This window comes from Hesperophylax consimilis, chromosome 18 (genome assembly GCF_061612785.1).
Source record: "Hesperophylax consimilis isolate HC1 chromosome 18, BYU_Hcon_1.0, whole genome shotgun sequence".
NCBI lineage: Eukaryota > Metazoa > Arthropoda > Insecta > Trichoptera > Limnephilidae > Hesperophylax > Hesperophylax consimilis.
Window position 1 is genome coordinate 26,020,868 of NC_142853.1, and position 27,491 is coordinate 26,048,358.

At 34.1% G+C, this 27,491-nt stretch overlaps 1 protein-coding gene across 10 annotated transcripts in view; it reads left to right on the forward strand.

Moving 5' to 3' along the window:
- The window catches only part of LOC149415566 (apoptosis-stimulating of p53 protein 2-like), a 693,728-nt gene that overhangs the window by 530,642 nt on the left and 135,595 nt on the right, over positions 1–27,491 (forward strand). For 3 of the 10 annotated variants that reach the window (XM_089642761.1, XM_089642754.1, XM_089642760.1), the window contains exon 2: positions 20,234–21,267. The exons of the other annotated variants lie outside the window; for them this stretch is intronic. In XM_089642761.1, the coding sequence (XP_089498887.1) occupies positions 20,428–21,267 (840 nt within the window). In that variant the 5' untranslated portion in view covers positions 20,234–20,427. The remainder of the gene's footprint in view (positions 1–20,233; positions 21,268–27,491) is intronic. 10 annotated transcript variants of the gene reach the window in all.

The window sequence follows — 27,491 nt, forward strand, 5'->3', positions numbered from 1 at the left end:
ACATGGTTTTACATATAGCAGGATTAAAAGGGGTGGAAAGTTTTTGAAGTGATTTATTATTATTTTTCGGTAAAAACCAGTCAAGGCGATGCACCATGTCATGTAACATTTCTAATCGGGCCGCTAACAATAACTTAATAAGTCCATAATATGTAGACCGGGAAAAGGTTTAAAGACCCGCTTAACACCAGCCGTCGGTTTTAAATTATGCAAGAAAAAAACAACGTAATTAAATGTGTTTTATTTTATTTAGCGAAGTTCGGGCCCAAATATTGCAATTTTTAACGATAATTTTCAAAAGGACTTAATTTACTACATTATACAATTAAATTATAACCAAAAATAGATTCGGTAGGTATGAGATTTTGAACTTTAAATAATTTTTTATAGGCAGTATACTTTCTTTTCTGGGCTTATAAAAAATCATTAAAAAAATACTTAATTATTTCAAAGACCAAGATGTGTTCTACTCGCAGTATTTAATTAATGTATCTAATATATTTCTTAACGATCAAACTTTCAAACAAAAACACATGATTTTCATTTTCGTAGTGCTTCGCCTTAAATTTAATTTTTGTATGAAAAAGGCCGCGCTACTGTTTCCCTTAACTAAGAAAATAAATTGTTTGAGACACTGTTAAAAAAACTCTACATTACACAGCAAAGATGTGCCGTTACAGTTGATATTTTTTATATTTAGCTACGCAAAATAAATTTCTAATCAACGTTCATATTATAATATTCATATAGAGCTCACCAACTTTGTTCGTCATTTCAACATATTTCCAGAATGTTTAATAATATTAAAAGTCTTGCTCGGTAAATAAAAGGAAAAATTTTATACATTACTAAGAATAATATACATTTTCGTAAATGGCTGAAAAAATTTTCTTATTGTTGTTTGCAAGAAATTTTAACCGTTTGATTTTTTATCGTTTTTTTCCACGCAATAAATGGAACATTTAGTTGTTTACTGAACTGAAACATTACAAAAAACTCTCCATCAACAAAATATTGGAAGTCAAACAGGAGAATAAAGCGAATATTGATGAACCTGTTTTTATATAAAATTTCGTTTTATCTTTTATGACAATTCGTTGATTTTTTTCAGTGACCCAATAACTAAAATTAATTGTACTTTTTTCTGAGGTAAAACGATAATAAGCATTTATTTATTCACAAGAAATACTTTCCGTTTAAGAAAGTCAGGATGGCGTTAAATATTTCTCTTCTTTGAATTGAAAGATATTCTCCACATTTTACTAATGTAGACAACTTTTAAGTTGATTTTAAGTCCCTCAGGGAAATTTCAACACCGATAAATAATATTTTTAAATCTTACTTCCTCGGCAAAAAACCGTTCTTGAATACCGAGTTTTTTTATGGTAAAATAATAAAAATGTTTATTTTTCTTTTGTTGCCAGCATTTACCATGTTAAAGCTTCTGGAGTCTTCTAAAGCCTAAACATTATTTTTTTAAGATGGTTTTTCTACGAATGGAAACTTCAAATAACAGTCTGTCGAATCAAGTTCAAAGCTCCCAGCGGCTACCGGCTCACTACTCCCTTTTCATCCGTTTTTCTTGTGTTTACGTTGGTCGGGTTAAAGTTACGTTTACATAATTTTTTTTTTTTTTTTTTGTAATAATTTTTTTATTTTTAATAATATGTTTACATGGTACATAGTTCATTTTACATCTTGGGTCTTTTTACTACTCTTCCATTGAAAGCATTTGCTTGTGTATGGAAGGGGAGTGTACATAATTGTTGTTGTTAGTTAGTACTTAAATAATTCATTGTACATAAATGTATGTTTGCTGTAGTATTTTTTTGATAGTAGTGTAGGATAATATATTAATATATTAAATTTAAAAAAAGAAAGGAAGTTATGGAAAACTAAGGATATTTGTGAGATTAATTAAGTGACAGTAGTTTTTTTTTCAGAATATTTTTAAAGTGTCTCTTGACAGAGAGCAGTATTTGGGTTTTATCATTAATGTTTCTGATTTCTTCTGGTAGACGATTGAAAAAAGTTCTTCCTTGGTAAGTATAATGATGTTGTGCAAAAGACGTATTTAGTTTTGGGCATAGAAAAACATGTCTAAGTCGCGTTCTGTTTTCATTTAAAAATTGAGATGATGATTGTAACTTAGTAAATTATTGCAAACCAATAATATTATTAAGACGATACAATACCCTAAAATATAGAATCTCAACGACTTAAGTGAAGCAGCCGTGCACAAAAATATGCGACTTGCGTCTGGTGTATTGGACAGACCTACGGTTGAATTTTCCCTATTAAAATAAAGCGGGAGAAGTCGTGTAAAAACAATATTCGGCGCTCGGACCGCTAGATAGACGGACTAATGGTCGGACTTACGGTCGACTTAGCAGGCCTAGAAAATAGATCTTTCAGTGGGGTTTATTTTAATTATATCTGATGAACGTATACCTAAATTCTCAAATGTTTCTAGAGGGAACCCTCGGTAATTTACTAATTCATTGTCTAAAAAATAAAATCTGGTGCTTACTGCTAATTTTATAGTTGAAAAACGTTTTATAAAATTTTCAAACCGTATTTCACAAAATATTTTCATGAAAATATTTTGTTTTTATTCATCTTAAATATTAATAACTTACATTTGTAGGGATCGTTTAAGAAAAATTTGTTCATAAAAAATGTGAGCGTCGAGCAAACCTTCGTTATTTGAATGTCACCTTAATCTGAATCCGATCGCCTCTGAAGTGGCGTGTCTATGTGTTATAAAATAGGGGTAAATTTCATAGAAAGTACGATTTCATAGCTGACGCGAATGGATTCCAAAGGCTCGTTAACTATGACATCTGTTGGGGACAATTCGTGTCGAAAGGTTATTCGGTTGTAGTTTAAAAATTGTATTTTTATGTGAAAAAAATGTTTACAGGAATGAATAAAATTATTCTAGAGTACATTTTCGGTACTGTTATATTATTTTAAGAATTTACAAACGTTTTTTATATGTGGCAATATAAATATACAGGTAGCACGCTTTGGTAGGTAGCAAAGTGAAAGTTCCTTTTTGCATATTTCGTAGTTCACGGAAAATTCAATTCAGCGTTGAAAGCTGTCAATGCCCCCAATCCACTTTACACCAGATTGATCAAATCAATGTACTTGTTTAATTTTCATAAATAAAGGTCGCCAATATTCGAAATGTCTGAATTGTTTCCTTTTACTGTCACTTTTTTTGTCTAGAATCTAAAGACAGCAAATTAATTTCGGGTTCGATATTTTTTTTATTGAGTCGGCAACAAAGAAAGCTTTGACGTGAGGTTTTGTGTTTTCGTTTGTTTGATTCGTTTCTTAATTAAGTTGAATATTGACATTATTTAACAAATTAATAAATCATTATTGGTTTCTTCGTTTGATGTTTATTCAATGTTCGATCATAAAACAAATTTTATCGAAATAAAAAATTTAAATTTAGGAATTTTTTGACAGAAGACAGACAATCCAAGAAATAATTTAACATTGTGAGGTCAATATCACAAGGGGTCAGTGATCAAACAATTTTTTCAGATGCAAATTTTTTTTTTTAAATTTTAAGTGAAAATCTAATAGTTAACTATGTAAATAAACATACTGCTAGCTACACGATGTTAATAATAGGTCCTTTGCCCGGAACAGTGTTTAACAACAAAACTGTGAATTATGGAATAATTATTTTGGGTATGTTATTAATTTGGAAGAACGTAGTATATGTTGTTTGTCAAAATCACGGAGCATGATTTAATTCATGGGAATGAAGGACGAAAACGAAATTCTTTTATTTTAAACTGTAAAAACATCGCAGCCAAGAAGAGTTGTATTTTACCCTGAAAAATAATATTAAGCTTTCTTTATATCTACCGGTTGAAACAGTTTTGTGGAATAATGTTCTAGGTTGATTTCATGACAATACCTCTAACGCAAATCGTTTGATTTATTCATATTGTTTTTTTTTTTTTGTTATTTGTTTTTGGGGTATTATGCCATGTTGCGCTAACTCCTTCTTTAGCCAACGTTTCGGACAGCATTGCAGTGTCCATCATCAGGGCAGATGTCTTATTTGAGGTTGTGTTAAAATGTGAGCTTAAGTATGAGGTTGTGATACCGTGTTGCCAGCTCCAACCCTCTGAGCTAACATTAACGTATCATTTTTTATTTAAAGTGGTTTTCTTCGTTTTAGTTCTGGTGTATCCGTCAATTACCGGATACCAAGAACTATTAAGCTTAGCTCCATCGTCTCTATTATATATTAATAGAGACGATGGAGCTAAGCTTAATAGTTCTTGGTATCCGGTAATTGACGGATACACCAGAACTAAAACGAAGAAAACCACTTTAAATAAAAAATGATACGTTAATGTTAGCTCAGAGGGTTGGAGCTGGCAACACGGTATCACAACCTCATAATTAAGCTCACATTTTAACACAACCTCAAATAAGACATCTGCCCTGATGATGGACACTGCAATGCTGTCCGAAACGTTGGCTAAAGAAGGAGTTAGCGCAACATGGCATAATACCCCAAAAACAAATAACAAAAATACTTTTGGCCGTGAAAATCTTAAATCATATTCATATTGTTGTTCGTTGTTAGGCTTAACTTACTCAATGACAGGTATGCATTTATGCTTGATGAGCATCATGCTTTCTATAAGGCACTATTGATTGAGGCACTGAAATTCCTCTACATGAGGGAGTATGACTACTACCCGTGGCTCTTTCTCTTGGGCATGCTCGGAATTAACTATCTACGAGTCAGAAAAGATGTGCATATTGTATCACACTTCTTCAAACTGATTCGTGGATGGTTTGAAAATCCGACTATCATGGAGAGTATTAGTCTCTATGTTCCTGATGGTTATCTCCGTCACCGACAGCATAGACTGTTTTATCTCCCGGCCTGCAGGACTAACTTGCCTGCAGGTCATGCCGGTGGGGAGAGCAGTCTTGCTGTTGAACAGAATCAATTCGGATATCGACATATTTAGCTGAAGGTGAAGCTGCATTTAAAAAATAAGCTCTATTGATGCTGGTATAGTTGATACACTTCTTACTTATTATATAATACCATTTTACAAATGTACTTAAAAACGAAATAAAATGTAATTTTGTAATGTTTTTAAAGGAATAAACTAATTGAATTGAATTGAGTAAAAAAAATTGTCGAGTAATGTTATATATGTAATTTATCCACTTATTGAGCATAAATTTTAATTTAATTGCTTTCTTTTGCCACTTAGGAATTAAAACTTTAATCACTTATGTGTTTATTGCACTTTAAATATAAAATATAATCAAATTAAGAGTTGTTTCGTTTTTCGTTTTTTTTTCCATTTTTTTTCAAAACAAGTTTTTTTTTATTTGAGTATATTTAGGAAAGATACAGTTATGCATGTGAATTAATTATTGTATTTAGATGTTGAATATAAATTTACATTTGCAATCTTTTTTATGGTTACAGGTTAGGAAGAAAGTAGATATTTAAAGTTATAAGTGAAAGAAAAAAAAATATGAAAAGGATAGACAAACTATAAAAAAAAATTGTTTTAGTTTAAGTCACTGTAAGGCTAATTTGATTTTTAAAAAATAAGAGTAGAATGGGAATTGTGTGGGATCTTATTCTTTATTATTTTTCTATGTCATTTTAAATGTTTTTTATTCATTAATCTCTTTCAGACTGATTTTTATTCTTGATTTGTAACCATTCAAATTTTCTATTCGCTTTATATCAGGGAGAAGGATGTTGTGGAGTTTCGTCACAAAATAAATATAATTTCTTTGTCCGAATATGGTTGTATGACCTGGAATATTTTTAATGTCATTGTGATTTGACGTAGTTTGATTAATACGCGGTGCTGTAGAGGATTCAGCATTTTGAATAGTTTCAATAGTATATTTTTAGCATTTATTTGTTGTACATCAAAACTATTGATAATTTAAATCGAAGACGTTCTTTTGGGTACTTTCGTGTATGTATTTGTTTTAAGGAACATAAGCAGTCTTAATATTAATTTAATGTACAAAGGAGTATGTTAAGTTAATATGTAAAAGATACAACGATAAACTTAATACAGCGTTATTCCGGACAAGGACTCAATTGTACCACTAAATGCGGTAAGCACACAAGTTATATCGGCAGATCGATTACTGGTCACAATGAACCCGAATTAGTTTAAAATACTTTCTCGTCCGCGGAAGTTCGACTGCGGACACCTAGTTTTAATTTCGCTTTGTGTCCGCATACAAAATTGAAAAACTTAAAATTGCTTTTAGAAATTTCCCGTTAAGAAATTTCCACATTAAACGGAATCCAGAATAATTAAAGGAATGGTGGATCCCTGGAAACATATCTGCATTGTTTTGACAAGGAATTCATCAAGCTGGTTCTTTTCAGGATACATTAAAAGGGTAAGCTTCATTTATATTCATCAGTGAGTTCTACCTTCCACCTGACAGTTGGACAGGACATCAAACCCAAAGTTCATTTCGTGGTTTGATGGAAACCTGAGCTTAGGCCATTTCAAAACGGGAGATAAAAACGTTGCTTTTATTTCCCTTTATGGTTAGTGACTTAACGTGTTATAAAAATAGCGTTCATTTAAAAACAACAGAGAGTGACTTTAAATAAAATTAATTAAACGATTTCGTTTCATTTAAGGCAATTGTATAATTTTTTATGATATCGTGAAATGGCACAACTAAACTGAAAAAACAACAATAAAGCCCCGAGGGGGGGAGCACTTTTATTCACACAATTAAGTTCATTGCTTCAGGCATTTTTATAGAAAATTAATTTTTCGCGACACATAAATACATTTCTTAAATGGTTCACGTGTGGATAGTAAAAAAAACATACGAAAAATAAAGTTAAACGTAGTCAACGTAGGTGATAAAATTAACCGTTCCCAATAATGATGGTTTATCTTTTTAACCTGCGGCTATTAGTACAATATCTAGCGCAGACCCGTGAAAAATTTAGTTACAAGATAACACTTTCTTGAAAATGGAAAAAATGCAGACTCTTTACTTGTACAAGATTGAATCGAAACAATCAGGTTTCAATTTTGAAAATGACACACACATAGAGTCACAATCGCTCGCAGCCAGACCCACAACCGAACTTTTAAGAGTTAAATTAAATGCCAAATCAAAGATAGTTACAGAGGATTGATACCGTTCAAATACAAAAGAAAAATGGTTTGCCATAGCCAAAGCAATATATTTTATTGATTAAATGAACTTTGATGTATAACACACTGTTTATTAAAAGAAGGGAGTCATATTTGATCGGTTCCGGACACCGATAGAGTCAACACAATATTTCCGATGTCCCCTGCCAATAAATTGGTATTGTCGGGAGTATTTTTGCATGAGCTCATCCGACGAACAATCGGATTTATCATTCGGATTCGATTGTTTCCTCCGAATCTGCGACGTGAATTGAAACAAGTGACAGATTGATTTTTAATTGAATGGATAACATTGTTTGGCCGGCCGTTCTCTGCGGGTTAATCCGTGGGGTATTTTCCATGACAGAGGAAAGCAATTATTCATGTGTTACCATTTCAATTACGTTTCTGTGTATTTCGGGGTTATGTGACATTGAACATCCAGGTGGATTGGAAATTAATCAAAACTGTAATGGATTTATTTTTAAACCATGTTATCAATTAATTGTGTTCGGATCTCTTATTTCAACCCATGCAATTAAGGGTTGTTGATTTATTTGGAAATTATTATTCATAAAGTGGTACATTACAATACAATCCTGCGCCGCTCATCTCACTGGGGAATTCTCGTTTCAAGATATTAAATAATTTTATAGAGAAATATTACGTATTTCTTTTGTCCTTTTTTTAAAGGACAAACAATTCATTCATGGGTTACAAATAACCTGATAATATTTTAAAATCTACTACCACCACAATAAGCGAAAAATATTTCTTGTGTTGTGATGGAAGACATAGTCAGCCGTGGAATTGAATACACTACGCCTGGGTGGTACCCAAACGCGATGTCAACTCGGCCACAGACCGGTCATATTGCATAATTGCAGTCGTTTCAGTTGATTATTAAGACAAGTAAACTAGGTATTTATATCGTTTTCGTGTATACATATATAATTTACTTTTGTTATTGTTACGAAAACTTGTAGAATTCCATCAATTTTTACAACAGTCGAAAAGGATGTGACCTTTTCCAAGACCTTTGACCTTTACCCCATTTTAAGGTAACATTGCAAATGATTTTTTTTTTGAGTAAGTTTTTGAAGGATGTTCAAATATTAAAAGAGAAAAATTATGAAGTATCTAGAAAAACATCACATAAGCGTTTAATCTTTGTTATTTTGCAACATTATATCTATTTTCTTCCTTCCCGTGTCCTTAATCTATGTCTTAATACTTCTTCTGATGTTGGTTATTTTTTTATTGGTTTTTGTTGTAAGAGGGATAGCATTAAATAATTTTATGGAGAAATATTGAATTTTTTTTTCCGAGTATTTTTTTGTGGGGTGGTGGTATATATGTTGTTATGAAGATCACATGAATCGATCCTAAATCATCGAGTATTTATTTATTTACCAACGGACCATGTCCAATTACAACACATTACATATTACGCGAATTTAATACTAGTAGAAACTTTATAATTCAGGATAATTAAAAATTTACTGCTGTGACAAAAAGGGCACATAAACAATAAAGATAATTTCAAGTCAAGACAGGAACAAGGTTTTGATGGAGTTCACTACTTTTGCCATATAAATATAGAAAATTACTTGAGTAATGTCTGACAAAATTTTTTTAGGTTTACACCTAAAAATTTAAGGTCCTGAGTTGACAAGTCTTGCCATTCTGGACATTGGTGAATGGTATCTAAAATTTGTGGAGCGTTGATTGAGGAAAAGCAACTCATTATTTTTAATGGTACGGGAACGGATATTGAAAGGGATAAGTTGCAAAAATGTAGGTGAATCAATCACACTTTTATTAATTTTGTTAATGCTGATGAGATTAAAGTCCTTCCTACGTTTTTAGATTTAATTTTAATTCAAGTTCATCTTATGAGTTATCGCATCTTGTATAAACATATAAACATATAAACAAGTTCCGCTGTTTAATTTTTATTGCTTATGACAGCTGTTTTGCCTTCTAAACGTATTATCAAATTATTTGAACAATAACAATTAACACATTTTATGACATGACAAGTAAAATAAAATTAACATCATCGGCCATATCGTTTATCATTTTTGCAAATGGCGTTTTACCATCATTACTGACATTTGTGAAAGTAAGAAGGAACAAAATACATATTGACAAACAATTGATCTGTATAATACTCCCGAAGAACACGAAATAGTTGGGACAAATCAATTCTTTTTTGCAAAAGACTTGTAGAAGAATCATCAGATGTAAAATAAAAATTGGATATATTTATCCAAGAAACTATCTAGATTGCATTGCATCAAGACGAATCTTTCTTAATTCTTATTAATCCTATATGCGACCGTATCTTTTTTTTTAAAATTGTTGTTTAAAAATTGCTTATATTGTCTTCAATAATTAAATATTACAATTCGTTTTATTTACAAAGTTACTGTCTCAGGAAATCGTGTGAGGACTTTTGCCCGTACCTGTTATATATATAATATATGTACATTTTAAATAAACTTTATTATCCTGTGAAATTTAATCACACTTGTGTTACCTACTGTGTCTGTAATTAGATACAAAACTGAATTTTTTAACTAAACGCGTCACGCGATCGGTTCATATGATTACTCCAACACATTACCCGTGGTTGACTGGGTTGTTACCGTGATTAATTTTTAAGGGCTGTGATAAACATTTGTCCGTCAGAAGTTGAAGACTCGATTTGTATGTAAATCGTGACTATTTGCATGCATGGTCTACCTTGTGTGGAAGTTATGGGCGCCTTGAATGGCAGACAAATCTCCCCTTATTTCCCGTAGATCTGTCTCCTTTCTCTGTTAGTTACAACTCCTTGTAGTTACATAGAGGCAGCATTACTTGAAATATTAATTAATTATTATGACACAAAATGATGGGAGTCACGAACCTTATCAACTTGTTACAAAACTTGGCTTAGGTTTAACCTCGGGTAAATAATTCAGTTGAATACTATAAATAGATAGCAACGAAATTTCATTCCTTCGCTACGGTTAATTTGTTACGTGGTATTTATTTATTATAACTTCAATTATTGATTTTGTTACTTCTTGGTGGAATTTCTTTTTAATATTTTCAATAACTGATTTCATTTGAGCATCAAAGGGCATCTTAATATTGATATATTTTTAACTCTACCATTACTTTAGTTTGTTGTTTTTGGTCTTGGCACACATTCCTTGCCTCATTCACATTCATATACTATACTCATAATCTCTATACATGGCCTGACTCAAGTATTTGGCTATCCTTGGGCGTCTCCCACTTCTTCAACCATTCACATCCGCATTAGATATTAATATTATACTCCTTTCTTCGTTCATTCGCCTCACATGACCAAACCATCCCTTTCCATCCCTCCACATTTCTCACACGATCATAAACGGTTTTACCACATGTACGCCTCAGGGGTATCACTTATGTCAAGATAAACATAACCCCCTTTACTCATGAACGCCTTATAAATATTACGCGGCGCGTAAAGTCAGAACAGTAAAAAAAACTTGACTTTACTACCATGGCGTTTATTTGGTTAAAACGCTCTTAAACCTAGTTCAAGGCCGGCTTTACTACACTAACGTAGAACGAGCGTGTAAGAATATAATTAGTAAAATCGAACTACAATGCCTTAAAGATGTCGTTAGCAGCATGAAACCGGTCCGATTCAAAATAAATAATTATAACAAAATTACAAAGTTTATTTCCTTGTTAATTATTATGTCGTTATCGTAGAAGCTCACGGCTACTAATTTTAAAATCACGAAGCCAAAATAGGGTTAAATTGTGCCTCTCCCAAGCCGTCCATTGCTTGGGCCCCATTTTATCATGCTTACAGAGGCTTTGTACTAAATTTTCACGGCCAGGCCTTAAACTTTTCTGGGAACTGATATAAATCTTCATGTATCTCCGCCGTGACGCCTCTACGCTCTACGGGTGGGTCTTCGGTGATTAGGTCCATGGTGGAACTCTACAAATGGCAACGACTCTACAGAAAAATATCAGAATATCAGAGCGCCTGTATAAAGTAATGCAGTGACTAATGTTGACAGCAAAATAATTGCTTTACATTCGTAAATAGATGGATTCTGACTTATTATTTCAGTGCCATTATATTGTTGTTGTTTAATTACCGTGATATGGGGAAATTATTTCACTAAACGAAATGTTTTAAAAATTGAATAAATCTTCCCCAGAAAAAATACAAGCCGTTGACGGGAATTGAACCCGCAGCTAATAATAATAATAGTATTACTTATAATTATTGCTTTCCTTAATATGTTACCCTCTGTGCTATGCATAAAAAACCATATCTCTTAAGTTTAAGATAATTATTATATAAAATAAGATAGGTTTATCTAAAAAGACGCTGTCTGGATTGCATTTAGTTCGGGTTGAATCTTGCGATCATACATAAAGATAGTTGCCAATAAAAATGTGCGGTGAAAAAATGAAGACAATGTTAGTAGTTCTTATTCGAAGTATGATACAGTTAAAAGTGACCGAGGGGAATAGGGTTCCATTAGCTCAGTTGGTAGAGCACTGTCCCGGTAAGACAAGGGTCCTGGGTTCAAGTCCCAGATGTGACCGTTTCCTTTTCTGATTTTTCTGTTTCAGATTTTCGTTTAGAAATCACTAATATTGTCTTCAATATTTAAATATTACAATTTGAGGTTTTACTCTGTAAAGTTATTCCGAAAAATAAATAATTATTATCTATAATTATGATAATAAATTGTTAATAACTTTTTTTTAAATACCTTAAATAAACCTTTTCAAAATTTTAAACAATTAATAAACAACCATTACATATATTTTTTCTTTCAATTTTTTGATCTTAGGCGATCTTTATGTTTCAATAAAATTGACTACCTGACCAAACTTCACGCCGTTTCCCCGCAGGGGTAGACAGAGAGGATGGACCGTCAAACAACTTGGTCTTGGCACACACTCCTTGCATCATTAACATTCATACATCGTCTCAAACGTACCCTTCTCTTATTCTGACTCTTGAGCCCGACTTGTATGGCGAGTATCTGATTCACTTGATCGTTCTATATCTGTGCGTCCTTGGGCGTCATTTGCACTATATATTATCCTTACACTTCTGTCTTCGCTCATTCGCTCTTCATGCCCAAACCATCTAAGCGTCCCTTTCTTAATCTTACTCATTAGGCTTGCATCTGCCTTAGATTCTTTGCAGATCTCCACATTTCTCACACGATCATACATGATTTTACCACACATACAGGTATAAAAACTCATTTCTTTTAAGAGAAGCATACAAATACAATATTGGATTGAATCACCTATACAATATTATATTTGTATGCATTTCTTGAAAGAATTTAGTTTCTATACGGACAAAACTATATATACATATTGCGTAAGTATGGGTGAATATTGTAAAGCATAGCTTGCAAAAATAGTATTTTATTAAAATAATTAAATTGGCGCTTTCTATGAACGCGTAGATTATAACGTATGTTGCATTTAACCTCAATTTCACGAACAGAGCATCCAAAATACTAATAAAATTACATTGACCAAATTGCCAACAATACTCGTATATAGTTCGTAACTGAGGAAAAACTCGGACAAAGCCACGTAAAAAAATAGTATTTTATTTTCTTAATTTTTTTTACATATGCTACACACTTATAGGAAAATAATTCACCTCAGGGCCTTCTTTGGGGATGCTGTGTGGAGGGGTTTTTCGGAGAAGGAAGGATGGGAAGTTCTGGGAATTGGAAAAGGTATTAGGGGTGGGTAGGAATCAGGAGGTCAGTGAGTTCAGGAAGACGTATATTTCCATCCCTCCAACTGCGTTGCAAATCGATGTTCCGAGAGAGTCCTGTTGGAGAGGTCAAAAGGTCTCCCACAACCAGTGTCTCCCGATCCGGCCTGCCACACAGTTGGTGGCCAGACGCTTCCGCCGCCAAAACCCGGATAAACCTCACTCCATGAACCTGGGCACCCCTTTTAAGTCACCAAACGTAGCGAACCACTTGGGGTGACCTATATCAGAGGTTTTGGTTATCCAATAAATGGTTTCCGGAGCGGCGGTACCCACACCCGCCTCCCAAATTGCGAATTTTTATTATAAACTTAAAATTGGTTGCTTTTTCAAAACACGCACCGTTCCTTAATTGGGTGACACAAACAACAAAGTTACGCACGTAACCACTAGTTTAATTTAAGCTTTCGCTATGTTAAGGATTTATGTTACAATAAATAACGTCAGCATATTTTCGAAATTTGATAAACGAAATTCTTTGCATGGTTGGCCGATCCTATGTTAGCGACAGCACTTAAGGAGTATTTAATTAATACGCGGATTAGCGAGGATACGTTGTGAAATATGCGCGATGGAAGGATTCGTGAACTAACTAAGCCGGGCTTATTTACCGGAGGGGCGGTATATTTTGTACACGTGTGATAAGGCTTCGAAGCTCAACCGAATTCCCGTTAAGTATCCAGGAAAATTGAAACAGCGTCAGCGAAGTTTTTCATATTTCAGGAGCAGCTTAATGTGGGCAGATAACGATACATCTCTGGTCAACGTAACATAAGTATTTGACTTAGATAAATGGTTATACAGACAAACAACCAAACAACATAATAGTATCATGATTTATTTTTGGGGTATTTTGCCGTGTTATACTTACTCTTTAATTAGCCAACATTTAATACAAGGGAGTGCAATGAAATCAGACTACCAAAAAAGGACAAAGTCAATACGTAAAACAGTTTATTCCACAAAGGTCTGAAATATTATAATGCACCGTCAGAAATCAAAAAAAACTACACCAATTAATAAATTAAAAATAGATTGTAAGAATCACATTATGCAAAATAAAATGTAATACAATGTGGGTTATCATTAGTAATTTTTAATCTTAAATGTACAAATCAATAAACAACGTTTCGGACAGCGTTACAGTATACATCACAAGGGCATATTTGTAGATTGTAGTGAAGTGTATGTTTACGTATGTAGAAGTGATTCATCCTCGTAGATTCGGTATTTCAGCATGATTTTCTAGTTAAATTAATGTGGTTTTCAGCGTTTAGTTATTGTGTAGCCGTCAAGTACCTACGGCATATCAAGAATTATTAAGCTCGACTCCTTCGTCTCCATTAATATTTATATGTTTTATGTGGATTTCAATTGCCTCCGCTATTAGGTGAGCTATTTTTTTTTTGTCCATTATTCGTAAAATATATTTGTATACAGTTTTTTTACATGCTTTTCGACTACCACACTAGACACATGTCCGTATTATGATAGTCGAATTAGTCGCTTTATATTCAATATCGCTAAAACCCTCCGGATTTTGAGCGAGCGAAATTTATTATTTTTTATTCACTCGTGCTTGGAAGCTCAAATAATACAAGTAATTCTGCTGCCAACGTTGGTTGAGAGACCCAGTACGGTAGGTGAGGGTCGAAGCTCAGTGGAGAGGTGTGAAAAGAATATAATTACTATAGTACTGCTCGCCACAGAAAACCGTGCAAACTTCAATTTACATTAAATGTTGGCTTTTGTAAATGCTTCATAATTAAACACCAAGGACGGGTTGTTACATAGAAGTTGAAAAAATCATCAAATTTGAATTTCGATTTTAAGTTTATTTTCAAGTTCTGTTATTTTATCATTATTGGCTAGTTTTTCCATAAAACTGAAATAATAAAAGAACTTGAACCTTCACCGAACTTGATAATTAACTTTTAAATTTGATGAATTGTTCAAATTCTGTGAAACAACACGTCCTTAAACTCTTTCAAACTTTTGTGTGAAATCTAAGGAGGTATATGAAGCGGTCAGTGCAGAAATGACGTAACCTACAACAACTCCAAATTGAAGTTAACAATCGGAAAGGGCTTTAAATTATATGTTTCATCAAATAGAAGTAGATAGATTAACTAAAACACAGTTTTTCACTGTAAATTACACGTTTTTTGTTGCTAGTTCCTTCACATTTTTATCTCTGCTCGATATTTGTTTCGCCGTTTCTGCACTGACCGTCTCAAATTTAGAGTGCATTTAAATGAGAACAATGTGCAATGAGCTCAATTAAATGCACTAACAATCTTCTTAAGTGAATGGTGGTGAGCTCTGACATCGTTCAATTTGAATAATTATCACTAACTTATTTTTTAAGGTTAACACAACTATTTTCAACTCTACGCGGAGAAACATGAGTTTTGCTGAGCTATTAAGAATCTCATCAATGTTTTCGTTAAAAACGGGATCGCAGGACTTAACGAATGAATTAACAGATTTCCCGATTAACTTTGATTAAATTACAAACATATTATCATCGGCACACGTGTTCGTGAAAATTCTAATATTTTTGCATTTGCCTTGAATATATATAAATAGTAGATGATATATCATGAAAAAATGCGAAAATTTTCGAATTTTCATGAACACGTGTTCCGACATCGTGTTAAAAATTCTTATTTTTTTTAAATGTATCAGGAAAACGTTAATTTATTCTATAAGGCCTGCTATCCAGTTTTTAACCGATGATTTGAAGAGATACTTAATAAATTAGCAATATTAATTGTTCTCGGTGAAGCACCATAAAATCATGAGCTTTTAAAAATCTCTCAAAAATGTATTCATTACGAAAAAGGAGTATTCAATCTCAGGCAAAACCAACTATTGGCTGCAATAGCTGTTGGTTACGATAAAAATGGGCCATTAATAAATTGTATAATTATTTATGTATATTCGTCTCTCGGACGTCACATTCACCCTAAATCAATTTTTTTTAATGATGTAATTTGACAAATGTACATCCCTTCCTCTTTCGTTGACAATTATTAAAGTCAAATACTAAAGTTGCCCTTCATACCAGCTAGCCTCAAAGCGTAATGTAAGCGATGTGCCTCTCCAAACGCAATATCGACGGATTACGATTAATTGTAATCCCGGAAACCAAATGAAGCCGAAATTCCAAGTGACCCAGGCATTCATATAATCCTGCATTAACTCACGTGACTTGATACCCTATATTTGGTATTTAGATGAATCGTCACCCACAAAATTAAATTTAGTGACGATATTTGATTTCGACAAGTCAGCTGTTTGTCAAATAATTGTTTAGGCATTTAGTAGGCTTAATACATGAGTCAATATTGCCGTAGACGAGTTGATGTTTAGGTGCGAATAATTATTAGACTCGATTCCATTCCTAGCGGTTGATGTTTGAAGTTCCTTTACATAATTTGTAGACCTTTTCGGCAGCTTATGGGCCTAAATTGCAGTTTATCAATTTTAAATTAGTTATTGTACTTTGTAATAAAAATATATCATAATTAATCTTCACGACTATGTGAGATAAATGAATATATTGCTAATTAATTAAAAATCAGGGCCTGCTATCACGTTTTTAACCGTATTACGAATAATTTAGCAATATTTAATGTAAGTATTTTTTTTCATTGTAAACCATCAATTTGAATTAAAATATTGCTTGAAATCTCTGCATTGCCAGGCAATTCTCGATTGTCTTTTTCACTTCGTCTTGACCTCCCCATTGATTTTCAATATAAGTTTTTGATTTTTCATTTTAATTAATTCTCTTTTCGCCTAATCATGAATTACGTAACGGTGAAACGTTCTCATCATTTTTAAATTAGACCATCAATATTTTAATGTTGGAATAATCATCCTATATTATTGTTTTGGTAGCGGGTAATCTGAAATAAGAATTGAATTAAATGGAATTGCGCATGGTCATGAAATGAAAATCAGTTGTTTTTTCTTGGAGGCCCATCACACGCAAAACCTTTTAAAGACATTCCGCCTTCAATAAAAATCGACTTACTACCCGATTCCAATTGAAAATGTCTCCATCGTTTAAGTTTCAGCCATCCCCCGTGGTCCCATCTGCTTCACCCCTCCCCCGATTGCCAACCCACCTCCGTCCCCGTCCCTGCGAAGCCTTCTGCTGCGATAGGCCTATTCGATTTGCCCTAATGTAATATGGAACATTGCCTACAAGTATTCTGTCACCCCCACCTGAAGGCGTCACAGTTCGCATAAATGTATTTGGTTTCACGTTTATTTTTCCCTGCTCCGAGGGTGGCACGGAAAATTACCTTTATTGGTGGCGAATAATGTCAGATATAATGGCCCCAAAAAACTGTTACGCACTTCTTGGTATTTGGAAACTTTATTTATTCGCAGAATCGTATTTTATGACTCCTTTTGAGGCAGAACTTTTCTTTCCATCAAAATCTGTTGTGCTTAATAAAAAATATTTTCACTTCTTCTCTTATGTACTTATTTGCTAGTGTTAGTCTATAAATATTCAAATGTTTTTATAGTGCACACCCTTTAATCAACTGGAAGTTGATTTTTGTTTCCATCAATTTTCTCCACTAATTACATCATTCAATTAACCTATCAGCCGTCATCCTATTAGCTTTATTTTATTAACCGCTGAGTTGGTCGATGTTAATGGAATCCCCTCCTCGCAGCTTGCTCTGGTCTAATCTAATAATTCTCACTTTGGAAGGAGGACGACTTTAACAAATGAATAAAAGAATAGCAAATACTGCGTAAGATTGAGGTAAATAAATCTCTATAAGAATTGATCACTGTTAGTTCGGGGGGATTTCGTAAGGAGAATGGAGCATTCGTTCTTTCTATCGACTTGTATCTGGCCAAATTAATCTTGTACGGAGGAGAAACGGATGAAATGGAAAACAAAGGATGTCTCCAAAGCAGACTAAATATTTAATAGAAATTCTCAGACTACCAAGTTGGTATTACTCTCTTAGAAACATGCTCAAAAAAATCTCAAAGAATATATTTTTTTCACGAAAAGAAGTTTAGCTTTCTGAAAATTATTTTAGTGATGAGTTTTTTGTGGATCAATGAGCATTCAAAAAAGAGTCTTTTAAATCTACGAGGGCTAATAAGAGAAAATATTTTTAGTAATTATGACCCGAATTATATTTTCTGAGAAAATACTGTGTTTAAAGTTTTCTTCTAAAAACTGTTCGTAATTTAAATATTTAAACGTGCTCTCTAACTCTCCGACATAAAAATAATGATCTCCTCTTTTAAGTCACTGCAAGAAATATAAATGATTATTTTCGTAAAAGAGTTCTTAGCGCGAAGCTTTTAATCACTCTGTGAATAGAAACGGGTGAATGTCGTCCAAAACAAACGGTTATTTGGTAGCACACGCTTTTCAAGCTGAATTCCTTTATTGTTTTACTTTTGAACAAGTAAATATGGGCAGAGCTTTCCTCCTTCAGTTCCTGCTTTCCACTTCCTCCAGCGGCAAACACCCTCGTCTCGCCGGAACAAATCTGCGTTGTCCTTTCCCTTGTAACTAAACCTAATAATAATAAGGAACAACTGCTCCTGTCACTCCGTTGGCGAGTTCAACAACCCTGATATTGCCGGCGGGAATTCTAAATAATTCACATGCATTAATGATCGAATAACTAAGCGAATGATCTGATAACGGTCCGTGATATTTAGCACATGTCAATCTATTTTATCTTTCTACGTAGCCCCGTATTTTATGGAACAAAGATGCAAAGATTTTATGGAATAGCTGTGCTACGTATACAAATTGGTGTTCTTACTAGTTCATTAAATTTAATATTTCGTTTTCAACTGCATTATGCCTATGAATGGGTAATAATATATAAATACATTTTTTCCATTTTATACGACCATCATAAGGCGTATTTAAAATCTTAAGAAAACATTCGTATATTACTTTGTTGTATCTGCCAGCATATTGTTCAACGATACATAATTGACTGAGGATAGTGATATCCTTTTTTAACTCGACTGTTTTGCATTTCACCTGTTTCCGTTTCAATATTATGGCCGTTTAATAGTTCAGTAATTTTTTTTTGATTTTAAACATATTTTGGCGATCCTAGGGGGTAAGATCGACTCTTACGCACCTAGCGTGACATGACGGGACGACGCTCATGCACGGAACGACACCCGCTTCTTTCCGCCTGGCCGCCAAAACTCTGTGCGATATATTAGCTTCTATTCTCACTAAAATTAATAATAATAAAATATAAAAAATTGTCAAAATATAAAGACTAGCTTACTTTTTTATTGTCAGTTCCTTTTATAAAATCAATTTCAATGTTTCACATCTGCTAGGTGTCCTGTGAAGGCTATTTTATTGCAAATGTGAAATTGTGAATTGTGTTTATTATGGGAGGGTAGGCAGGTGGGGCCTGAAGAGTAAAATTTCTTTGGACAATTTGTACAATTCCTTATTTTAAATAAACAAATGTTTTGTGCATAAAATATATGATTCACAATTAAGAATGTGTGTATTTTAAGGACCTAATTACAATTCTTATGATTTCTGAAATTAATATTCTGTTCACAGAACTACCAGTTTGTAAGCTTAATTCTTTTTAATATTACTTGACATTTTCCATTGAAATACTTCTGAAGTCATAACAATAAGTTAATGTAACTATAGAGGTGTTCACTGCTCAGTGCAAGTGGTACAATGTATTCAGTTGTTTTTTTTTATCGTATTTGAAAATTCGAATTCACGATCGACTAATAATTCCCCCTTTCCCCCTCCTCCTCCGACATTCCCAAAAAGCCTCCAACAGAGGGAGAAGCGGAAGCTGATGTCAGCCTTCGTTACCTTATCTTCACGCGGGGTTTTACAGCGTCTGTAAAGTGAAAAGCTTTTCCCTGAAAATCAGCCGTCAGCGCCCTTTGCTCCCTACCATGAAAGCAACTGAAAGCTCTACGAAAACATATATTTTTATTCGATGGAATGTAATAAAGGAATAGTTTCGTAAAATTTAGTTTTGATATTCTACACATGGCGTCAAAGGCATGCCAGATGTAAATATGTCAATTGAAGGCACCATTTCCAAGTTGTTGATAGTAAAAAAATTCTATTTACATCTATTTACATCTATTTAATTCTATTTACCTGTATTTATATATGTAAATATATTTAATGGTAAAAACTGCACTTTTTTCAATTTAGTAAATCCATAGTTTAATAAGAGATCCACAAATATGGAATGGCTAAATAAAATAACGATTTCATTATAAAATTTAACTAAATACCATATCATTTTAAAAACAGTGTGTAAAAATGCAAAGTGATATAAACCTTCGACATATCAAACATGTGAAAGAAAGTGAAAACATAGTAAATATGGATAATATCCCGTGTGAATGACTAAAATTGATGTTAAAACCACCACGACTTTGGACAAGATGCTGGCGTGTGTGTGCCAGCCCGCCGAGAGCCGCCTGTATAAGGGTGGCGGGGGCGGGGGCGGAAGCGTGGTGACCCCCCTGGTGCACCGGGCAGGAGCGCGTGGGCCTGGCTCCGGCCGCCCCCGCCCGCCCAAGCCACCGCCCAAACCCAAGGCGCCCAACTCTACCTCTAGCGAGGACTCCAAGCCCTCCCCCACACACTCTTCTCCCAAACCTCCCCCCAAGAAACAGGAAGACCTAAATATCCTATCCTGTTTATCCCTTTCACCCCGTCAAAGCCCCAAGAAAATTAAGAAGGAAGAAGTTATAAATGCTAAGAAGGACGATCTGAGGCAAACTTGCGTTAGTAAAATCGATCGCGAAATTCCTCGACCGCATAAAAATACAAGCGAAGTCGAAAACAAAATTACTCGCAAGTGTAATAAAAAAGATCCGTTTTCGAAAGGAAATCAGGAAAAACTTTTGAAAACAAAAAACGACTCCAATAGCAGAGTTCCTCGCAAGGAAGAAAGCTGCGGAGAAAGGACGAGTAGTTTAGAAACAGAACCGTCTATCAATGAAGTTGCTCGCAACAGTTTAGTTACCATAACTGACAACGATGGCAAGATCTACTGCGTGGATAACCTCATCTTAGTCGGGGAGGATGTGTTTCGGAAGTTCCACGGGGACGACACGGGGGACGAGAGCCTCAAAGGACCGCCGCTTCCGGAAAGAATATCCAAGTTGACAGTCAAAAGCAAAGCCCCAGGAAGCAACGGCGAAAACAGCTTGCCGAATGGAGTCAACTCTCACGAGGTATTTTTATTGAATTATTCCCAATGTATCTACTGATATGCTATTCCTGTAAGTAGTTCTGTTCATGTATTATGTACCTGCAGTTTAACATGCAGTCTTCCACCCATGTCTATCGACCAATTGATCATGGGTATATGTAAAACTAACTAACTAACTAACTAACCATCACGCCGTTTCTCCGCAGGGGTAGGCAGAGAGGACGGACCGCCAAACAACTCAGTCTTGGCACACACTCCTTGCCTCATTCACATTCATACATCGTCTCATACATGCTGTTCTATTGTTCTGACTCTTGACATGGCCCGACTCAAGTATCTGATTCACTTGGTCGTGCCATGTCTTCCTCGGGCGTCCCCGACTTCTGCTACCATTCACATTTGCATCATATATTCTCCTTACACTCCTTTCTTCGCTAATTCGCTCTACATGCCCAAACCATCTAAGCGTCCCTTTCTTGATCTTACTAATTATGCTTACATCAGCCTTGCACTCTTTCTGGATCTCCACATTCCTCACGCGATCGTACATAGTTTTACCACACATACGCCTTAAGGATCTCATTTCAACAGCATTCAATCTACTTTCATCCTTTCTTTGCCAGTTCCATGCCTCACTTCCATACATCAGGGTAGGTACCAGCACTCCATTGTGGACTACTAATTTCGCTTCTTTGGACAATTTTTTGTTCGCGCCAACTGCGTTCAGTCCTCCATTAATGGAGTTATCTGCATTTACTCTTCTTTCAATATTTCTGCCAGCCTTCCCATCTCTCGTAAACATGCTTCCTAAATACACAAACTCATCCACCTGCTCCAAGTATTCCTCATTCACCGCTATATTGCACACTGTTTTCGTACTCTCTCTCTTTCAAACACCATTACTTTAGACTTACTTACATTCATCATTAACTCATTCTTCATGCATACTTCGTTCATCCTAGAATTTATTCACTTTTTCCGCTTGTGTGAGAATATTAAACGTATTTTTAAATTCGTTTTATTTCTCTGGTGGGGTACCTCATTAATTTGTTACATTATAACTACTTATTTGTTTTACACTTTTAAATTTACAAAGGGACGGTTATATGATTTGGGCATGTAGAGCGAATGAATCAAGAAAGTCGAGGACACTAGAAGAAGACATAGCACGATCAAGTGAACACAATACTTCAGTCAGGCCATGTCAAGAGAATGGTATGTGTGAGATGATCTGTGAATGTGAATAAAACAAGGCGCGTGTGCTAAGACCGGGTTGTTTTGCTGACCGTCCTTTCTGCCTACCCCTGCAGCACGGCGTAATAGTTAGTTTGTTAGTTAATTTTATAACAATGTTTTAAATCTCCCTTGACATTATTTTCCCCCAATAACAAAGTAAATATTTTAATCTTGTTTGATTTTGGTAAACCTCTTAAAAGTTTTACTGATAAATAAAATCCTGAATTATTCATGAAAAAACATGTTGCTGTGATTTCCCTCGGAGTTGAGATCAAATAGGTTCTGTTTTTAGCCAAATGCCTGGGGAACGCATAGAGCATTAGTATATCAAGTCAAAGATTTTATTCAATCGGAGCCTGAAACTTTCAGCTTTGGAGCTTTATGGAACATACTATTTTATAAAATATAAGTCATATGTTGTGTCTGAATTCAATATTTATAGTACACGTATCTAATTATTTTATTTTCTCTTTGTTACAGGTAAGGTTTCACTCATCAAATTTTCAGAATAACAGAACTGAGCAACTCGACAGAAGTCTGGTAAATTACAAAACTATGTACTAAATATGTCTACTCCTTTCCTTTCATGTTAGGTAAAAACCAACTTAAAATAATATTGGAGAAAAATAAAATGGTTTTTGAAAGGTTTCACTTTCTCCAGACTATTTATAGAATCACGTAGATAACGAAAATGACGGTTCAAAGCGTAAAGTTGTCGAACGATTTGGCAGTGTCAGATCTCGCACCTCACTTTGTGTTAAACGACCCCCAGCGAAGGGAAATAACATGTCGGTAATGAGATAAAGTAAACGCTCTCTGATACTTCCAAACCACATCACTTTGCTTTAACGATATCACTTCCCTTGATATCCAATTAAGGCTTCAGCGCCGATGGGAGGAACTAATTAACTGCGGGCAAGGGCGGCGCCTCCAGCCTACTGGTTCTAGTAGTCTTATCCAGCTGGGGTCTGTAGAGTTTGTACCCCTATTCTCCGGGCTCCGTGTACCTCTGGGGGGGACTTTGTTGGACGATTGTGAGCTAGGCCATTAACACCTCCACCCACCCCCCGCCCCCGCCGCGAACATTGGAACATCTCGCGGGATATATTGTCAACTGCTTTCTGGAAACTCCGCGATGCCAACTCACTAATTAAAACCCTACGCCGTACATTCTTCTGTTCTGTGTTTATGATCTCTACCTTTTTGGATTTATTACTCCAAAATTGATCATAGTTATCTAAAAGGGTACGCCGAATAACCCGCACCGTCAAACGTGTTTTAAAAGGATTGTGTTAAAAAAATCAATACTTAATTTAACCACTTTTATTGTTTAAAAGCAATCGTTTTCGTAAGCAATACCTACTTATTTAGTCTTAATATAGAACTAAATTACCATTATCATAGATATTAGAGTTAAAATTTAGTATCTCTGTAGAACATAATATTGAGATAACTGAGTTGGGAAGTTTCCAAACCTGGAAACATTAGGTTTTGTGATATAAAAACAAGTTTTACAGTATCTGTATCGTACGTAAATACAATAAACATAATTGCTAGAGGAGATACGATATTTTTACTCATACATATAAACATTGAATATGTTTTATATATTTGAGATGGTAGGTTTAGAAGGAGAAATATTTGAACCAATAAAAATATAGGCTACCTTTATTAATTTTCAGTACTTAACTCATTTTCGACCAAAATTGGAGATACAAAATTATAACTCGTATCCATCGATATAGACTTACAGGTATAGTGGGAGAAGGATAAGCGTGAAGGGTTCGAAGGAGGGGGTAATAGGGTTGGTTAAAATGGTGTTACAAAATAAGTTTGCTATGTTTGAAGAAGTAATCACTCGAGCGATTGGTGTCATATTCATACATTTACCATATTATTTAATATGGTAAATGTATGAAATTTTTTTTTTTTTTTAAAAGAATACCTCACAAGAGTCCCAACTGCTCCCGTCTGGAGCCAGTGAGACTATGGCATCCCCAATTGGGGGATGTTGTGAGGCTGAAGGTAAGTGGGGAAGGGAAAGAGGAAGGTGGGGAAGTACCTGGCTATTCAGATCTAGTCACTAAACACGGCTAAAGCCATTTGGAGCAACGTTTCAATTCTGAATTATGGTCTTGTGAAATAACACAAATTAATCAAATAAAATTTATTTACGCACGCCGGGTTCGAACCCGCGACCTTCGGAATGGCAGTCCAATGCGTTACCACTGGACTATGCCGGCCGTCGAATAATACCATTCCTCAAAATATTAGTATGGAAACATGTAAAACTGCTTACTGTGGCTTAAGACCAATAAATGTACCTGATTTGCAATGCTAATCTATAAATTGCTATGCTATGGCACATTATCGATCGCTCAAAACGTTTTTGCGAACTTGGTATAATATGCCAAAAATCGCTCGAGGGGATTATATTATTTAAATTATGACAGTAATATAATTTTACGTAAGGTCATATTTTTCTGATATTTCATAAATTTTATCTAACACCAAACTTGATAGCAGTTAATTTAACTTAGACATCTTTTCAATATCGTTGGGCTTTCGTACCCTCTAAAATAATATTGATGATGAGATTCTGTCAACAAGTTATGGTAAGTAGTTACATAACTATCTACAAATAGACTAACTAATTGAAAATACTTCCAAGAGTTTAACCTCAATGGAGATTAATATATTCGTAAGAGAAATTAGCCTTTTGAAGCACTTTGGTCTAAATACACGTCTACAGTGAGGGAATTGGAGTATGTTTACAAATTCAAGCCCGAATTAATATGATTTTCCTCGTTTAATGAAGTAGAGGTATTTTCCCCGAGGATAAAAGAGAGCGGACATTAATACTTGTAACTTAATTCATAATAACAAACCCTCACAGTTAACAGTGAACAGCCCCTGTAGAACGTCACGTCATTATCCCATCATGGGAAAATGAAAATATTTTGAACACATTTTTATTTTGACATGCGATACGCTTATTAAAATACCACTTGTTTACTGGACTACTTTAAATACCGTAGGTGTACGTATACATTTACATAATGTGATCATAATATATCAAGAAAGGTTCGGTTAAATTAACTTCCCGATTTGGTTTGTGTTAAATGAGGTCAACCCTTAATTTTTTTATGAAAATGAATTATATTTTATGAGTCAACAACAACAGTAAAGTTATTTTTTGATATCTACAAAAATGACGAATTTGTAAGCTTTCAAAGTGAACATAATTTATAAAACGTTCCTTTGCAATAGTATCGATGTGATTTAAAACAAATCACAATGCGAATGGCAAATCTGCTGTACAGTAATGTCAATCTAATTTTCAGCCAGCCGCAAACATCAACGTGTTGACGTCTTATATCTTTAGTACTATTCGGATATTCTATAAATTCATTAATTTATTTCCTCAGCATGCTCTAATTAATACGATACATTTGTAAAAAAACACGAAATTTCGTTGTAGGAGACGGCCTCTTTTCATAAAAGGAAATGACATATGTTCTCCTTTTAGACAAATGTTTATTATTAAAAAATGATAATTGCAGAAATTATTGTACTTTAACAAAATTATCCCGAAACAATGTTTCAGTGAACTTCCACAAATCGGCCATACTTGGATTTCAAAAAATTTTTCAATATTTGTAGCGAAATGTTTTCGATTTCTAATCGAATATTTTACTAGTTTACTAGTTTATTTCACTAATAAAACTAGTAAGTACTATGCGCTAGTAGAAAATCTTTCTTTAATCTCTTTCAGTTTTCATCTTTTGGAAGGTTACTTTTGTCACAACTTTTTGCATGGCTTAGAAAGCTTCTATTGTGATGGAATATCACCTCAAAAACGTTGTAGAAAATAATTTTAAACACAATTAAAATTTCCAACATAAGAGTTCTGTAGAAAATAATTAAGTAAATTAAAATCTTCACCTTAAGAATTCTGTACAAAAAGAGCCTTGAGCGTTAAAGGTTTTTAAACCCGTAAATATCTCAAAGACAAATATAATATTGAACATTATATTTTAAATAATTGACAGGCATCTTCAACGTGAACTCTTTACTTAGGAATTTTCATGGACAATATTGAAATTCAATAGCGTTCAAAAATTCTAAAACCAAGCTGAACTGCTATTTTAGTTAGGCGTATCCTAAGGGTTAAAAAAATGCCTTGAGCGATGTATGTTTTTTAACCCTCGCTCATTAAAAAAATACCTTGAACGATAAAGGTTTTTAACACCTCGCTCTTTAAAAAAATTACTCCTCCGAATATTAATACGGAAGCATATTTATTTATTTAGTTATTCATGTCTTGAAGGTTTTTACGTGCATACATTGTTGTAGGTAAGTTGTTCAGGAGTACAATAATAATTGTACTGTCCATAAAATAATAAACTGAGTGTAAACAATATATGCAGGTACAATACAAGGTATCGTAGACAGTTTTGTTGAGCAAAGGAGCTCAATAATTGTATAAAATAACAGGAGCACAGAATTAGCCCTTAAAGTACTATATAAACAGTTACAGAGCTATGTGTAGTAAAATCAACTGGTCTCTAGACCCATCGCCTTGCGCCGCAGCAGCAGGGATATATTTATACGTCACTCCTGGAAACACCGATCCCTAAATTTCCTACCCACCCCTCATACCTTTTTCCTTACCAGAACTTCCTCCCCTTCCTCTCCTTAAAAATACCTTTTATCAGCATCCCCAAAGATGACACAGGCCCCGAAGGAAATTATTTCGCTCGTGGCCTCCTGTGTAGGGTTAAGGTAAAAATAGTATATTTGTATTTAGCAAACCTTTATTAAGCCAAATTGGGTGTTTTGAAGAACATAGTTAATTTAACACAGTGATAAAAGGTGCACATAAAGAAGTATGAAAGATATAATGATATATTGAAAGTATATATAAATGGCTTACTGTTGTTCAAACCCCACGAAACCACATCCGTTTCATTGCATTTTCTGCATTTGTTGGTTTCAAATAATTTAGCA